At 24.4% G+C, this 19,092-nt stretch overlaps 6 protein-coding genes across 6 annotated transcripts; 3 read left to right on the forward strand and 3 right to left on the reverse strand.

The window, feature by feature from the left end:
• Positions 1 to 587: 587 nt before the first annotated feature.
• On the forward strand, positions 588 to 1,166 carry PY17X_0311100 (conserved protein, unknown function; the record flags this gene model as incomplete). Its single annotated transcript, XM_719065.1, has 2 exons — positions 588 to 878; positions 993 to 1,166. 2 exons carry the CDS (start codon positions 588 to 590, stop codon positions 1,164 to 1,166), a joined length of 465 nt encoding a protein of 154 aa, XP_724158.1.
• Positions 1,167 to 2,402: 1,236 nt separating this feature from the next.
• Positions 2,403 to 4,472, forward strand: PY17X_0311200 (conserved protein, unknown function; the record flags this gene model as incomplete). The annotated part of the gene is made up of 1 exon (XM_719064.2): positions 2,403 to 4,472. The coding sequence occupies one exon, from the start codon at positions 2,403 to 2,405 to the stop codon at positions 4,470 to 4,472; it is 2,070 nt and encodes a 689-aa protein (XP_724157.2).
• A 419-nt stretch (positions 4,473 to 4,891) lies between these two features.
• PY17X_0311300 (RTR1 domain-containing protein, putative) lies at positions 4,892 to 7,561 on the reverse strand (the record flags this gene model as incomplete). The annotated part of the gene is made up of 1 exon (XM_719063.1): positions 4,892 to 7,561. The coding sequence occupies one exon, from the start codon at positions 7,559 to 7,561 to the stop codon at positions 4,892 to 4,894; it is 2,670 nt and encodes an 889-aa protein (XP_724156.1).
• Positions 7,562 to 9,104: 1,543 nt separating this feature from the next.
• On the forward strand, positions 9,105 to 10,855 carry PY17X_0311400 (T-complex protein 1 subunit theta, putative; the record flags this gene model as incomplete). The annotated part of the gene is made up of 2 exons (XM_022954975.1): positions 9,105 to 9,107; positions 9,227 to 10,855. 2 exons carry the CDS (start codon positions 9,105 to 9,107, stop codon positions 10,853 to 10,855), a joined length of 1,632 nt encoding a protein of 543 aa, XP_022811468.1.
• Positions 10,856 to 11,227: 372 nt separating this feature from the next.
• On the reverse strand, positions 11,228 to 15,797 carry PY17X_0311500 (protein transport protein SEC31, putative; the record flags this gene model as incomplete). Its single annotated transcript, XM_022954976.1, has 4 exons — positions 11,228 to 11,264; positions 11,423 to 11,772; positions 11,865 to 11,953; positions 12,092 to 15,797. The coding sequence occupies 4 exons, from the start codon at positions 15,795 to 15,797 to the stop codon at positions 11,228 to 11,230; spliced, it is 4,182 nt and encodes a 1,393-aa protein (XP_022811469.1).
• A 2,026-nt stretch (positions 15,798 to 17,823) lies between these two features.
• PY17X_0311600 (ribosomal protein L13, mitochondrial, putative) lies at positions 17,824 to 18,609 on the reverse strand (the record flags this gene model as incomplete). The annotated part of the gene is made up of 2 exons (XM_022954977.1): positions 17,824 to 18,373; positions 18,521 to 18,609. The coding sequence occupies 2 exons, from the start codon at positions 18,607 to 18,609 to the stop codon at positions 17,824 to 17,826; spliced, it is 639 nt and encodes a 212-aa protein (XP_022811470.1).
• Between the last annotated feature and the right edge of the window lie 483 nt (positions 18,610 to 19,092).

Here is a 19,092-nt window from a genome sequence, read left to right on the forward strand (position 1 = left end):
ATTCCCCTTTTTTATAATTCCCCCTTTTTTATAATTCCCCCTTTTTAATCAACACTTTGATATATTCATTATGTAAGCATGGCTTTAAATAATATACATAAACGAACGTGTAAACTGCTTATATGACTAGCCAAAAGGTTGTTAAAAAAGAAAAAAAAGTTTAAATAAAATTATGAACAAAAATGTTAAATAAGTATAATTAAACGCTAAGGAATTATAAGTATTATTTCATTGTTGGAAAAAAAAAAAATAATAATATTATTATGCATATGGATAATGCAAATTTTATGCTTGTTCATAAAAAAGAACAAAAAAAAGGGTGAAAAAAAAAAAAAAAAAAAAAATAATTCGAAAAAAACCTTGCATGTTAAGGCAAAAATAATATATTTAATCTAATAATTAAAAAAAGTATTACAAATTAATAAAAAAACTATCATTTTATATAATTTCCAAAATAAGGTAATAATATTTATTTTTCTCTTTTTCCTTGAAAGTAAGGAACATACAAGATATATATTAATATATGTATGAATTAGCTAGTTACCAAATTAATTAAAATTTGATGTTATAAATATTATTTTGGAAAAATGTCGTTTTTAAGCAATCCATCAACAAATCATATGATAACAAATTTAACAAAAAGAACAAATGAATTTCAAGCCAAAATAGATGCCATATTAAATAAAATAAGTACAGAAAGTTTGCCATTTCAAAAAAAGTCTTTTGTATGTTGTGTCAATTGCTTTGACACATATAATACTGATTTTGAGTCCATAGGAAAATGTGTTAATAATTGCCAAAAGGGCACAGAGCATTTTGTTCAGGTTGTTCAGAATGAAATGCAAAATTTGCAAAATAATTTACAGTCATGTCAACAAGTAAGGAAAAAAAAAAATAAAAATAAAAATAAAAATAAGCACATGTACATGAATATCTATATAAATTAAATATCCATTATCAATGTTTTATTTATTCCTTACCCTTTTTTGTAGTCATGTTTTTATAAATATTCACCAAATTATGCAAAGAGTAATGCAAATATAGATGGCCCAACTATAGAAAAAGAAATGGAAGGATGCGTAGTAAAATGCTTTGATAAGCATGAACCAATGTTACCAGAAATATCCAATAGATTACATAAAACCTTAAAAGAAGAAATGAAATAACATATTAACCTTATATATAGTTTTCAAAATGTTTATGTTTTTCTTTTCTTATTTTTTTATTAATATTATATGAATATAAAAATATAGCATAATGAATATATATACACACACACACACATTTATTATGGTTATTCATAATACCCTTTGTATCTACTAAGACAAAAAATGAGCCATATAAAAAAAAGGAAAGAACAGAAAAAATGCATATTTAAGATATAAATGAGAAAAAAAAATACATGTTTAAGATATAAATGAGAAAAAAAAATACATGTTTAAGATATAAATGAGAAAAATAAATACATGTTTAAGATATAAATGAGAAAAATAAATACATGTTTAAGATATAAATGAGAAAAATAAAATTATAATTAAATACATTTATAAAAATTATATAATGTTTGAAATTAAGATATTGACGTTGTTTTATTTTTTTTAAGATATATATATTTCTACAATTTTTTAGCATATACTTTTCCCCTAGTCTTTTTATGAACATTTAATATTCATTTTTTTTTTAATCTTTAAAATATTTTTTTTTTATAAACATTTTTAATTATAATTTGTTCAAAAAAAATATTAACGTAAAGATATTTATAATATACTTTACACAAATTGACTACAAATTAATTGTTATGATATTTTATGACACATTCAAATTTTTTTCTTTAATATCCATTTTAAATTAAAAAAAAACTTAAATTATGTTAAGAGAAAAAAATATATTTTATTTTACATCATAATTAGCATATGCAATTTGGTGCCTAAAAAATAAATACACACGAACAAAAGCCCAAGCTACACTAAACGCATAAGCGTTGACATGTTTACTATTGACATGTTTACTATTGACATGTTTACTATTGACATGTTTACTATTGATGTGTTGACATGTTTACTATTGACGTATTGGGCTATATATATGTTGTAGATACAACGGTTTTAAAAGTGTGTGGAAAAGGGCCTTCATATGTGTATATGCATATACTTTGAAAATATATATATATATATGTAGACCCATTTTATCTCTATTGTTTTTGTCTATATGAGTTGTTTTTGTCAAAACCCATAGCATATCTCCCATTTTTTATTTCACAAATTTGAACAGATGCTCAAATGTATGTTTCCACAAATATTGTGCATACAGATTAGTTTGAAATTTTTTTTTTTTTTTTTAGTAATAGAAGTGAACTAGTGTAAAATATTTAGTCTCATAATATTCTGTTCTAAAGTGAACAAATGAAATATTTTTTGAGAGAAAAAATTCATGATGTCTTTGAAAAATATGATTGTGAAAATGTCTTAAATGACAAACAGATGAAGGAGTGTAGCGAAAAAGAGAAGCGTTCAGAAAAATGTAATAATTCTGAATTGTTATGTTATAATAATTATGGAAATAAAGAAAATAATTTATTATATAGAGTTAAAAATAAATTATATACTTCTGATGTAAATAAAAAAAATGTTATTATAAAAGAGCATGTAAATGGGGGTAACGAACATATAAATGGGGGTAACGAAAATATAAAAAGTGATAAAGAAAATATAAATAGTGATAAAGAAAATATAAATAGTTATAAAGAAAATATAAATAGAGGCAACGAAAACAAGTTGATTTTATTTTCAGAAAATAAAAAATATTTATTTATCGAAAACTATACATCAGTTATATATGAAAATTGTGAAGATAAAATAAATATAATTTTGTCAAATGAATATATACCTAATGGAAATATAGAAATACAAATAAAAGGTAATGATACATTTATAGTTCCTTGTAAAATTAATAAAAATATAATAAGTTGTTATTTACCCCAACTCAGTAGAGGAATATACAATATATATATATATATAAATAAAGAGATTATATTTATAAAATTATTGCGTCCTGGAATTTCCTTATCAGAAAATAGTAAATTTCTTATATTACATGTAATCGAAATAGTTGATTTTAGTTATTGTGAAAATAGACACGAAAAAAAAGAAAATCAAAAAAAATTAAGTAACCTGAACAAGTCATATGATATAACATCAAACAACAACACATTTACAAATAAAGAATTATTAAAAATATATAATAATTTATATAAAAAATATTATACAAATATTAATGATAAAATAAAAACTGATCGAATAGCAATTGGACAAAATTATAAACTCAAAATCACTAATGATAATAAATTTTATGAGTTTCTTAATTCTTACAAAAATGAATTTATTAATAATTCTTTTAGAACAAAAATAAATAATAATAATAATAATAATATTGACATGAATAATATAAATATTGTTTCTCAACTTAATTTAGAAAATTGCACAACTCAAAACAGGATACCTATTTTGTATAAAAGATTATTATATGATACTTGTATATACGAAAATAAAATTATTATTATGCAATTTCATTCCAAAATTTTTGAATATGACCCTTTTAATATGTTATCTGCACACATATTTACAAAAGATGAATTAAAAGATGGTTATACAATTTTTGCTCTTAATTTGGTACCTACATTGGAAATTGAAAATAGAACTACAGATAATGGTAATATCAATAATAATCGAGATGGAAACTTAAAAAATAAGGAATATCTTGATAAAAATAATTATCCAATAAAAATTATGAACATGTCAGAAAAATATATAAAAAAAAAAAAAAAAAAAAATTATGTTAGCTCTTTGATGGTATTTCGATCTGATGAAGCAAATTGTGCTGATATACGTTTATGGGAATATATAAAAACAATAGATTGTGCAAAAAATAATATTTGTAATAATTTCTATATAGATAAAAATAATTACAAAAATGACATTCAATGTCCTGTACCTGATGAGCTAATAAATAATAAAAATATTTTTAGAAAATATTCGCAAGGTCTTAAAATTTCTGAACAAGTCAGCATTTTTTTCGAAAATTGGAATGAAAATTTATTGCCCGTTCAGAAGTTTGTCCAATCACCAAAATATAATTTACCTTATTTAAAAACGCAGGATTTATCAAATTTTTTAAAAAATAAAAAAGAAGATATATTATTGATTAGCGATTTTTGTGAAACTAAAGACCAAGCCAAACAAGAACAAAAAAGCGGTATTGCCAATTTGGAACAAAAGAAGGAGCCCCCCCATAATACCACATTGTTAGATGGGGATAAAACTGACAATGCTGCGTGCTTGCTAAACAATTTCATTTCTTTTGTGTTTGTCCTTAATGGAAAAATATATCATAGCGTTGTGCCAATTAATAAGGTTCTTTTATTGTTTATAATTAATTATTGGATGCATTTTGTTAATACAAACAAAAGGCGATAAATTTATGAATCAAATTATGATAAATAAAATAAATTGAATAAAAATCAACAAATAGAAAACGCTTATATGCATTTTTTATATTTTAATTTAGGGTAATTATTATCCCCATGGATGTATACCATACACGTATATGTATATGTGTGCACATGCACTAATTTTTTTTTTTTTTTTTTTTTTTTAGTGCTTTTTGCTAAAAACACTGATGAAAATATATAATTTAGTAATAACCACAAAAAAAATGCAAAAAATGAAAAAAATGAAAAAAAATGAAAAAAATGTAAATGAAACCTTCATTTGTACATAAAAAATAGAATCGATAAAACATGTGCATACCGATTGTATGGCGCTTGCATACCGTTTGCATACCGATTGGATGCCGCTTGCAGATTGGATATTGGCTTGGTTCTTCTATAAAGGGGTTAGTAAAAATTGTTTTGAAAAAAAAGCATGGATAAGTCGTTTAACTCATCCCCTTCAATTTGGTTTTCCTGAATTAAATAATCTTCAGCTAATTTAATATTATTATGTTCACATTTTGGTATTAGCTCTGTTTTATACTTTTTTATTGTAACAACGATAACACAAATTATTGATTTATATATAGCTTTTTTAAAAGGCAACAAAGGTTTGTGAAATAAAAATGTTCTACATACATTTATAATTATTGAAGAAAGAAAATTAACATATATTGGTATATATTTCGATATATTATTAATAAATTCTTTTTTTCTTTCTTTTTCTTCATCATTAATAGATTTGGGAATAATAAATTCATTTTTTTCAAAAAAATAAACAGTATATTTTGATATGTTACTTGTAAATATATCCCATAAGACTATATATAATGACATGTTTTCATAAATATCTCCTTTTTTAGAACTATGTATATATTTATTTGTTACAAAACTATTTTCAATATTTTTATTATCATTTTTGATCTTTGTTTCTAATATATTATTATCATCATCAGAAATCTCTGATTCGATTGTTTCAACATCATCTTCTAATTCATATAACAATTTATTTTCTCCTTCTATTTTAGATTCAAAATTATTTTTATTAGAAATTTCAGATTCTTGTTCTTCACTAATAGTACAAGGATCATCAAAATATGCTGAAATCGGGTTTTTTAATTTTTCAAAATATTCTTCTTTAATTTGTTCTTTCCTTTCCATTAATATATTTTCTATTTCTGATATTTCAATTTCATCTGGTTCAGAGAGTTCGCTAATCTCACATGGGTCATCTACATCTATATCTACACCATTTTTATCTACATCTATATCTACACCATTTTTATCTACATCTATATCTACACCATTTTTATCCACACCATTTTTATCTACACCATTTTTATCCACATTATTTTTCTTCAAAATTGAAACTTGATTTATGTTACCCTTTTCAGAGATAGAATTCTCTGAATTTGATTTATTTTGAACAATATTGGAGTCTGACATTTCACGGTTCAATTTTTTGTCATCAATATTTTCTTTGGCTATATTATTGCTTGTTAAGGTTGTTTGTTTTTTGGTTGAACTATCTAATAGTACAACTTTTTTTTCTTGTTTTTCTTTGTTTAATTTTAAATTAATTTCATTCATTTTTTGAGAAGCACTATTTATAATATCTTCTTTTGTATAATCAAATCCTATCATTTTTGTTCCATCTAAAGTTGTTTGTTTCCATATATTTTCAAAAGAATATTTTTTATTAAAAATCATAGAATTTCTGACTTGTTCATATATTTTATTCATTTCTTCTTCACGTAAACACGCATTTGTGCTGTCTATTTTTTCGCTATTTTCTAAATCTTCTCTTTTTTCATTACCCTCAAATATTTCAGCTGCCTCCTTTTCCCCCATCTCTTTTGAGGACCCTATTTCAACTGCCTCATTTTTTTCCACCGCTTCATTTTTCCCCACCGCTTTTGGAATTTCAGATTCGATTTCGTTCAAACTTATTCCATGGTCATCTATTTTGTCTTTACATATACAACCTTTATCTATAGAATATTCACTAACACAATCATCTTTAAAATATTTAAACAGTTTAACATCTTCACTGAAACTCACGGATTTTTTTTTTTTCTTCACACCGCCCCCCGCTTTGTCATTCTTCTCAACTTTGTCAGCTTTCTCATTTTTGTCAGCTTTCTCATTCTTCTCATTTTTGTCAACGTTGCCAATTTTGTCAGCTTTCTCATTCTTCTCAACTTTGTCATTCTTCTCATTTTTGCAAACTTTGTCATTTTTGTCAGCCTTGGGATCTTCGGCCGATGTGGCCATTTCGATAAACTCATTGGGAGGTTGCGAAGTTTGATTGTAAGATTGTGGAGTGTCATTGAGAAATGAAATTTTATTGTTCAGAATTTTGAATTTATCAAGATTGTTAAATAAAAAATTAATATCATATAGTTTAAAAAAAGGAAAAAATGTTAATAACATTATATGAATAAGTTGACATTTTTTTTTGAGATTAATATTTTCTTTATTATTTTTATGATTATTAACAATTTCTTTTATTAAATATAAATTATAATTCATACAATTTGCTGAACAAAATATATCATAATATTCTCTTAAATAAATATGTTTATTTTTTGTGTCAATTTTATATTTGCTTTTATTTAAATTATTTAGAAAAACATTATCACAAGCATAAAACCCACATTTATTGTATTCGCGTCTATTTATGCATACATCTATCAAATCGCTTTTAGATAAATATAATGATATTAAATTGTTTAGGAAAATAAGTAAATTTTTGATAAAGATGTTTTTGTCTGCATTTATTTTAGCACTGCCATCATTCCCAGCACTCCCAGCATGTTCATCACTTCCAGAATTTACAGCATTCTCGGCATTCTCGGCATCCCCAACATGGCCCGGCTTAGTTATCGTATTTATGTATGAGGATACATCTTTTATACTATCGAAAAAATCATCATAGGAAATATAATCTTTTTTTTTTTTTGGAATATTTATATAAATTAAAAGAGTTTCAAGTTTTCTGTGATATATTTTTGATAAGTTTATTATATTCCTTTCTTTTTGTAGATCATCTTTTCTCTTTTTATCAAAATTCATTTTCAAAATTTACAAATGAAGCTCTACAAAAATGTTTATATTGTATAGACTAGTTCAATTATATATCTTCATCTAAATTTGTTTTAATTCATGCTATAGATATGTTTCAACATAAAATATTTAAAAAACAAAAGTGGCATAACCCTTCATACGATATAACATGTACATGTGCATGCATACAATTGTGTAGCTTTCTCAAAAGGACTTAGATTTACAAACGGATAGACGATGTGGTAAAAATGGAAGGGAATATGATGTGATAAATGGAAGAGAATGATGTCAAAAATGGAAGAGAATAAAATTGCAAAAAATGAAACAGTATGATGTCAAAATGAAGCAGAGTATATGTCAACAAAATATTCAAAACTGTTTTAGGCTATTTTTCCAATGCAAAAATGAAGATATCATTTTATTATTACTTTTGTTCAAACAATATTAACAAAATAAATGACAAAATAAATGACGAAAAAATTAATATGCTTAATAAGTCGTAGTATATATTTTTTTTTTTTTTTTTCCCAAATAATTCAGCTAATTAAAAAAAAAAAAAAAAAAATTTAATATCTCTGTCAAAATTTTGATAAATAACATATAGAAATGAGAAATAAAAATATTTATAAATAGAAATGGACTATAAGTATTAAATTTCAAACTATGCATACATATATCATCATCATATAATATTATTTATGCATATTTTTTATTTGATGAGATTCCCAATAAATAGAATGCACTAAATTTAATTCCTTTTTTTTTTCCAATTCCAATGAAAATAAAAGTGTACATTTATTTGTATAATTAAATGGTGAGAAGCATAGTACTGCTATGTTAGCAGTATGTATATAGTAAAATATATGTACTATTATATAGTACTATTATATAGTACTACATACATGCATACCATTAAGTACTTTTATTGTGCGCACTATAATAATATAACACTATAAATTTATTTTTTTTTAATTAAAAAAATATATAATATATATATAAATGCTAAACACAAAAAACATTTTATTTTATGCAGAGAAAAATATTCGCAAATTGTGCTTTTTGCAAAATAAAAAAAAAATGATGTCAATATAGTTGCATTATGTTATATTATATAAATATAAAGTCACCTTCAATTTTCCTCTTCTATATTCTCATAAATAAATACATGCATACATACATACTACATTTAATTAATTTTAATTGGTAAAAATAGTTGTAAACAAAATTAAATATTAATAATTTACATGACTATATCGTTGTATATTTATTCTTAACCATTCGCTAAATTTATACAATATATATACATCAAAAATTCTGAATTAAATTCAAATATATATACACACACATATGCATGCATACTATAACATATCTATATTGTATATACTATAACATATCTATATTGTATATATTATATACATATCTATATTGTATATATCTATATTGTATAGGGGCTCAAACATAACTTTTTTTTTTTGATAAAGCTTGGTAGATAAACAAATTAACTTTATTTTGTGCATCACTGTGTATTCCCTGAAAAATAATTTTACGGAAAATGGTAAGCACGGCCTTGTTCACTCCGTTCTTCTGTTCACTCCGTTCCTCTGTTCACTCTGTTCCTCTGTTAATTTTTTATATTTTTATTTTTTTTTGTTTTTTTTTTTTTTTTTTTTCCAGTTCGCAAACAAACTCGGAGTTAACGCTTTGCTAAAGGACGGATACAGAGTTGTGAAAAACAATGAAGATGCAATTTTAAAAAATATCGAAGCTTGCAAAGAAATATCTTCAATATTACAAACATCTTTTGGACCAAAATGTATGAACAAGTTAATAGTAAATCATATAAATAAAAAAATAGTTTCAAGTGATTGTATAACAATTTTAAATGACTTAGAAATAAACCATCCTGTTGTAAATATTTTGAAAAAGTTATCTGAAACTATGAATTATGAATATGGTGATAATACAAATTATGTATTTACCATTGCTACTGAGATGTTAGAAAAAGCTAGCTATTTAATTCATGATGGGTTCAATGTAAATGATATAATAAATGGGTTCAAACTTGGATATAATGAAATTGATAAAATATTAACAGAATCAACCAGTTTTAAAATAGAAAATTTTTATGATGAAAAAGAAATATTTAAAATTATTAAATCACCAATGGGTACAAAAAAATTATCAAATAATTATGATTTCTTAATTAGTTTATTAGCAAAATGTTTATCTACATTAATGCCAGAAAAAATTGAAACTTTTGATGTTGATAATATAAGAATAACTAAATTAAATGGAGGAAATCTAATTGATTCACAATTTCTAATGGGTATGGTTATATCTAAGGAACCAAATGGAATCGTAAAAAAAAAAGAAAATGCACAAGTTATGATACTTAATTGTGGGTTAGAAGCAGCAACAACGGAAACAAAAGGAACTGTATTATTACGAAATGCTAATGAATTATTAAATTTCACAAAAACTGAAGAAGATCAAATGAAAAAAATAATTGAAAATATAAAAAATGCTGGAATTGACGTTATAATTGTAAATGGAGCAATTTCTGATATTGCTCAACATTTTTGTGATGCAAATAATATTATGACATTAAAAATTACATCTAAATTTGAAACTATTAGAATATGTAAATTGTTAAATGTTCATTCATTAGTTAAATTAAGAACACCAGAACCTGAAGAAATTGGAAAAGTATCTTCTATATATGTAACAGAAATTGCATCTAAAAAAGTTACAATTATTAATTCAAAAAATAAAAAACTTGGAACGATTCTTTTAAGAGGTGCTACTAATAATCTACTTGATGAAACAGAAAGATGTATACATGATGGAATCAATGCCATTAAAAATGCCATAAAAAGTAATTCATTTGTTTATGGAGGTGGTTGTACAGAAATACAATTATATTATAAAATTAAACAGTTATCACAAGAATTAACAGGAATTGAAAATTATTCAGTTAAAATGTTTGCAGAATCATTTTTATCTATACCAAGAATATTAGCAACAAATTCTGGATACAATAATACAGATGTAGTTAATCGCCTTATTAGTGAACATACTAAAGGAAATATTGAAGCATGTGTTGATATAAATAGAAATGAAGAATTTATCATTTCAGCAAAAAAAAATAATATATATGATAATCTTAAATGTAAAAAATATGCAATAGATCTTGCTTTTGAAGCTTTGCAAACAATACTTAAAATTGATCAAATTATTTTAGCTAAACCCGCAGGTGGTCCTAAGCCTAGGGATAAAAACCCAGATTTTGATGAAGATTTCTGAGGTTTCAAATTAGCAAAAACAAAAGCAAAAATAAAAACAAAAATAAATATATACTTGCCTAATTGCACAAGTTTTTTTATTTTAATACTATCACACCGTTTCATTATGTGACCATTAATTTTTTTTTTTTTTTCTCAAAATGGCTAGTTTATATCTTATATTTCTGACATAGCCAAATTACTAGTAGTTGTTACATTGTATTATTGTGTTTATTTATTAGTTATTTAGTTTTTATTTTTAAAACGCACAATATATATATACATAGAAATAACAGTAAAAAAAAAACACATTACATATTCCCACATATATGTATAAACATATTAATGTGCTTGACAATGGAAACAAAATGAAGAGGGTTCGACAAATTATTCCTTAGCATTTAGGGACAATGCATTTTAACCCCATGATCCTGACGAAAGTGGAAAGTGGAAAAGTGGAAAATGGAAAAGTGGAAAAATAACAAGTGAACGAATGAACGAATGAACGAATGAATAGAGCCGATTGTCATCCTATTTTATTTTTTTCTTTTTTTTTTTTATTTTTTTTCTTTTTCCCACTTGGTCTTACCATGCCTTGTTGTTTCCATCCCATAAATTTCTGCTGATCTCCATCAGATTCTTGTTAGCTGTTTTAAAGTCATTTTCATTTATGCTATTTGTGAAATTTATTAGTATAGTATTAATTTGTTCGCTAAATGCGCCACTATCAATTTTATCAAAAAGCTCATGTACTTTTATGGAAATATCATCAGCTTTCTTTTTAACTGGTTCTTGAGATGTATACATATTTAATAAATTTGAAATAATTTTTTTAACATTTTCTATATTGGTTCGATTCATTAATACTCCATTTTGTTCCTTTGTTACGGTTTGAATTTTTTTATTTTCGTTTGCTGTTGATTGTGTAGTTGACCCAAGCTGTTCAGAAAAAAAAATATCACACAAAATAAAGGCAACCATAAAATAATAAAACAAATTTTACATGAATAATTCTCATCTACGAATTATACCTGTTGTGTTGTTGTTGGAATTGGCCATGGCACGGGCATTCCCGGAGTTATAGACATCGCCCCTGCCACTGGAGATGTTGTTTTTATTCCTACTAAAATGGAAAGCATAAAATTGGGGACATGTTAATGTAGCCCTTTTATTCGAATCAACATGGGCATGCTAATGTAGCCCTTTTATTCGAATCAACATGTACATGTTAATGCGCATTTGTTTGTATGTGACATACCTGATGGAGGAGCAAATCCAATTTTATTTTGAGAATATGATTGTTGAGGCGTAAACGTATTTTGCATTTGCGTTGGCACTTGCGTTTGCTGTGGTGGTGGGGAGACGGGATTGTAAATTTGAGAATCAATGGGTTCTCTTTTATTTAATTGTGGTTCTTGATTAAAAGGGACATTTGGTTGAATCGGATTTCCCATTGGTGTTGAAACAGATGCATGTCGATTTCTTTGAGGAAAAGGAGGAGGAATATTATTTTGCGAAACTGAGAAACTCGATCGAGAAACGCCTTGGATCTGATTAGATGGTGGGGTTACAGCTAAAGGTGGTGGACCCATACTATTTTGCATTGCTTTATTTACATTTGTGTAAGATTGTGATTCAAACATGTTTGATACTTGGCCAAGTTTATTTTCATGTTCTAATTTTAAATTTGGATGAGATGGTAGATGTGCTAAATTTTGTACTGAATTGTATGGAGAAGGTGAAGCATTAATTGGAGTTGTTGAATGAGATGGAATATTTGGTGGGGGTATATATAATGATCCCATTCCAGTAGAAGGATATTTTACATTATTGTTAAAGTTAGATGTAGAATATCCTCTATTAGATGTAGAATCTGTAGAACCCATGAAATCTTTTTGAGGTGGTAATCTAGAAACACCAGATGAACCACCAATCATTTGCGTATTAAATTTTGTAGGGGAATTATGGCTAAATGGAGCCATAGGTGTAGAAGGCCCATGTTGTTTATGCATTTCCGACATCGGAAGAGGAGGAACAATAGATGTTAAACTTTTATTTGGATGAATCTGAGATTTATTATAAATACCTTGGATAGATGCATTTACATTGTTATTATTATTATTATATTTTTGTGATAGACCAAATGGCTTAATATCAAAATATTGAAAAGGAGATGGTGGAGGTTTTATATGAGATGGCATTATATGAGCAGCACTATTAAATATTCTATCTCTTAAAGTAAGATTTCCTATTGATTTGTCATCTTCAATAAATGATAAAAATGTCATTGCTGCTTTAAGGCGTCCTGAATTTGCTAAAAGTTCTGCATATTGATTTATTTTTTGATTCATTGTTGAATTATATTTATTATATTTTATAACCATTTTAAGAACAGTAATTTTTTCGACAATATCTTGTAAAGCATTTAATAATGTTGATTTCGATGATGGCATACTATCCCATATTTCAACTGTTTCAGGAAAATTAGATGCACATAAATAACAAATAGATGCAGATCTAACATCAAATTTTTCATTTTGCAATCTTTTTGCTAATATTTCACATAGATTATTAAAATTAGGATTATTAATAGCATATGTGCATAAAATAGATAAAGCTTCATCCCATGATGATAGATCAATTGTTTTTACTAAACATTCTAAATTATCATCTAATACATAATTGATATTTCTTAAAAAACTATCATTTTGTTTTTTTATATATATATTTTTAGTTTTGTGCCATAAATTTTCACCACCAAAAGATGATAATAATAATGCATCTGCCATTCTATTTTGATATAAACATAATTCTACTGCTGCTTCTATATTACCAACAAGCAAACATTCTTTTATAATAGATTCTATTCCATTATTCCAATTATTACTATTTGTTTTATTACTATTAGGTTTACTATCTTCATTTATTTCACCAAGAACATTTTCGAAATTTTGACATTTAATCGTATTTATTATATCCTTTGTATTCGAATCAACATTATTTAGAGAATCTTTTAATTTTTCTTTTCCATTTTGATCTTCTTTAGATATTTCATTTTCTTGATTTTTTTCAATTTCATTTTTTTCTCCAAGTTCTCTAAAAAATTTTTCTGGATCTAAATCATATGATTCATTAAAACTTTGTTCATTTTCTTGCATCTGAGATGTTACAAATTCTCCATGCATATTATTTCCATAGTTTGAATAACCAGAAATATTTTCTCCATTATTTAAATTGCTCATTCTTGTATTGTCATGTTTATTATTAACATCAGAATTTATTTCTAAATTGTTAGATGTAATATTACCACTAATATTCATATTTTCATTTGTTTCACATTTATATTTTTTAAATATAAATCCAGATTCTTCACCTACATTTTCTACAATTTTCTGATGTATTTCATTCATATCATATCCTATATGTTTAACAATTTCTTCTTTTTGAGATGTACATAATAATTGTAAAATTTTCCAAGTTAATTTTTCATGATAGTCATCACATTTTGCTATTTTATTTTCACAAAATTCTTGATATTTTCCACATGCTATATATTTTTCAAATTTATCAGCTTCTTCTATCAAATCTACTTCTGTTGGATAAATATGACACTTTATTAAATATGGATTGTTATTATTTCCTGATTCATTTTGTAATCCTTTATTTTTGTTAATTTGGATGTTTCCCTCATCAACATTATTTTGATTCATTTGGTTAACATTTTTATTTGAAACATTTTCAGATGCAGATAAATTAGAACTATTATCGCTTTTTATGTTGTCAAAAAGACATATTTTACCACCAAATCCAAAACATATAGATGTATCCTTTTTATAAAAAGTTGGTATATATTTATTTGTCATTTTATTTCCATTATTTATACTGTTTATTTGTATCGTATCCATACTTGTATAAGATGCAAAAATATCTGGAATAAATGGGGACCATTTCGAATAGATGTTATTACCTGAATTATTTACTTCATTATATATATCAAAATTATTAGAATTTAAATACCAACATTTGGTTACATCTTTTCCTGATGACAATAACAAATTAGAATCTATATTACTAAAACATATATTGTTAATACCTTTTGAATGTCCTATTATTTCCTTTATTGGATAATTTGAATTTCTTAGATCCCATAATTGAAGACATGGATTCTTATCATCATCATATGAAATTAAAATTTGAGTTGGTTGATTTTCTAACCAACATAATGATGATGTTTTAGTTCTACTATGTGGATCTCTAAAACTAACTGCCGATTTTTTTATTTTTAAATCCCATATAATTGTATTTCCATTGTTAGAAGAAGTGGCTAAAATATGAGATACTTTTTTATTCCAATTTAAACATGTTATTTTCTGTAAATTATTTTTATCTAAATATGGATCATAAGATGTTGGAGAAAATATATTTTCAATATCAATAATAAATAATTGTCCATCATTTCCACCTGTTGCTATTAAATTATTTTTATGCTTATTACATTCTAAACAATTTATACTACTTTCATGTATATTTGTTTGACTCAAAATAAAATTCTCATAATTTATACCATTGCTTGTATCAAATAAATTTTGTGCATTTAATAAAATAACATTTCCATTTGTTAATCCACCTACTATGATACCTTTATTTAATTCATTTTCATTTTGGCTTTCTACAAAATTGTTGCAATTAATCCATTCAAAACTTGTTACATATTCGTTGCTACTTGTTTTACTCGATTTATTATTTTCTCTGTTTAGTGCCTCTTCAAAATTTAATTTATGTACAATATCTAGACTCCTAATATCATTATTTAAATTTATATCAAGCAAATATGTATAATTATTCAAACTACCATTATTTGAGTATAATAAATTATGTGAATTGAAACATATCAGGTAATTTTTGTATTCCTCAAACGGGCACCAATCGAAATTCCCGCTAATATTTATACTTTTTAAGGCCATGTCGCGCCAAAAAAAAAAAAAAAAAATAGCTAGCTAAAATATTAAGCAATATAGCTGATTATAATATAAAAATTTGCGTTTTATGGAGATACACAAATTGTTTGAGCAATGAACCCATGTAACAATTAAGCGGTTAAATTGGGGAGTATGACACACAACTTGGAAAATTATTAAATTTTGAAAAAATTAAAATATTTTAAGTTTTGTAAGTGCGTAAATATGAGCAAGTCATAAAAATATGAACCAGTCATAAAAATATGAGCAAGCCATAAAAATATGAACCAGTCATAAAAATATGAGCAAGCCATAAAAATATGAACCAGTCATAAAAATATGAACAAGTCATAAAAAGTTGCATCTGCGTAGAGAAAATGTAAGTACGTCGCTACACACATACATATATAAAAAATTGCAAGGACTTGCAAATAATTTTACAAACTGTTTGTTGTATGTGATAAAAATGGTCTATATTCATATAATATATTTATACATGCTAAGATATAGTTTATTTCTTTCGTTTTTTTATATATTAATTTACTAAAAGTATATTTGAAATATATGAATAAAATTATTCCTACCAGTTTGTTGTATATCGACGTATAATTTTATATTTTCTTCATTTCTTATTTTAATTGAGCAATGTTTATATAAAAACCAAAAAGAAGGAATGGAAAGAAAAGAAATATTGAAGAAAAATAGGAATCATGTAAGGGTAGTATTATATATTCAGTAAAATATATAATTGCAAACTAAAAAGAAATATATAAAAATATGAACAAAAATTTAACAAGAATATATATGTATATATGTATATATATGTATATATATATATATATATATGTATGATATAAAAATGTACAAGAAATATAAAAATAAATATAATCATTCAATTTATAAATTATACTAATATGCAAATAATAATCTTAATTTTATGCTACGCTTAATTTTTTTTTTAATCGTTATATATATATTATATATTTATTTATATAATTAAAATGTTCGAAAATTAAAAAGCAATAGCGCATATATATTATATGATGATAAATATGTAAATCGGAGATGCAGTTTTTATCTGTGCTTTCAAGTATAAAAAATAAGAAATAACAAATAAGCAAGGTAAACAAAATATGTATAAAAATAGTAAAGAATAAAAAAAAATAGTAAATATATTTTGCATGTTATATTTACATTTTTTTTTTCTTTCAATTTCCCTCCTTTTCCCTAAATGTATAATAATGCATACAATTAACATGTTATTACTTTAACTTTTTTCGGTTTTATTTATTTCATTTTTTTTCACGAAATATTGTGAAAACAAATAATAAACAACAGAGTATGCAATTAAATGCATCCTTCCCCATCATCCTCTTTTATATATATTCACATATTTGAAATAAAACCTAAACCGTTCATACATACGTATATATACATATATTCATATTTTGTCACCAATATAATGTCTTATTTCTATCAAATAAAAAACAAATTTTAGACTAATTAATGTGGGTAGATAATAAAAAGGTAGCTCAAAAGATGGTAAAATTCGGAATAACCTTTGTGTATGCTTGACAAAGTGAGTATCTTAACGCATATGTGTACCAACCGCGTGAATAATAACCGCGTGAATAATAACCGCGTGAATAATAACCGCGTGAATAATAACCGCGTGAATAATAACCGCGTGAATAATAACCGCGTGAATAATAACCGCGTGAATGATATTTTTTAAGTAAAATTTATAAAAAAGTGCATACTTTATAGATATTACACTATTTAACAAATGTGGCTAGCCAAATGCTTAAAAAATATTAACGATGCATATTTTTTTTTATGGCACAAAAAATTAATTATAAAATTTGTGCAATCATAAAATTAATATAAATGTGTTTATTAGTCAAAAATATAGAAGGTCGACATAATGTTTTTATTTGTAAAATTAAAATGAAAATAAAACATGAAAAAAAAACATGAAAAAAAAAAATCAAAATAAAACATGAAAACAAAATAAGTTACCTTTTACACCCCATTAAACAATAGTAAAAGATTTAAGATTTATTTGGTCAGAATCTTTATCGGATTTTTTTTTAGGAACAATTACTTGAGGTATACCCCAATGTGGATGTAATGCACCTGGATAGACAAATAATTTTCGATAATATATTTGTCTTAATCTATTATTCGGTAGCATTCTCTTAACTGCTAAATTTAATATCATAGATGGGTTTCGTGCAAAAACAGTTTTACATGTTAATATTTTATGACCTTTTGAATTGCTTTTTCTTGGAAATTTATAAATTTTTGTATCCCAAGTATGGCCATAAAATTTAAGATGAATTGCATTTACTACTATAACACTACTACTATTTACTCTATTTGAATTATAATCAACTCTATATTTTCCTTGTAACAATTTAGATATGCACACACTTAAGCTTCCAACACTTTTATTATATGCATCAATAACAAACCAATTTCCTTTCTCTCTATCAAATACACTTATTGCTGTTTTTGATATATGATCTTCTGCAAAAATATCTACTTTGGGCATATTTTTTTTTAAAAATGGAGAACTTTTCCTACAAAATTAATTAAAAAAATTTTAATTTATATGTACATGTTGCCTATTTATATCAAATTTGAAAAATAAATTTATACTCTTCCTTTTTGTATTTATAGATCACACAAAATATACTTAAAAATATGTTTCCATTTTTTTTACATACCATTGTACATTAGAAAATGGATTTATATTTTGCTCATGAAATGAGGCTTTGGGATATCCTGCCAATTTTGATAAACTTTTTTTTATCATGATTCATTTTTTTTTAATAATTATAAAAAGTTGTTATATAATTTTATTCCCCTATATATTATGACTGTACATATTTTTTTTTTTTTTTTATTTTATTTTATTTTATTTCATTTATTTTTTTTTTTTTTTTTTTTTTTTGGATAAGTTGAATAGAAGTTATTTCCCTTATATATTTTAAACATGTAAATCACAAAAAAAAAAAAAAAAAAAAAAAAAAAAAATATATGAACATTACACTACATAAAATTATATTCCATTTTTCCACAAAATATATAAAATTTCAACCGTGTAGTGTTAATAAAAATATACTTTTTTAAAAACATTTTAGTGAAATGATAGTACCTTATTATAATCGTTTGAAAAAGTGAAGAAAAAATGACCAATTTAGCATACAACAATCCCACACATACATAAATTTCGCAAAACTTCACAAAACTTCACATAAATGGTATGCATGAATGTATGCACATACAATGTTAAAAG

This window comes from Plasmodium yoelii (assembly GCF_900002385.2).
Source record: "Plasmodium yoelii strain 17X genome assembly, chromosome: 3".
Classification (NCBI taxonomy): domain Eukaryota; phylum Apicomplexa; class Aconoidasida; order Haemosporida; family Plasmodiidae; genus Plasmodium; species Plasmodium yoelii.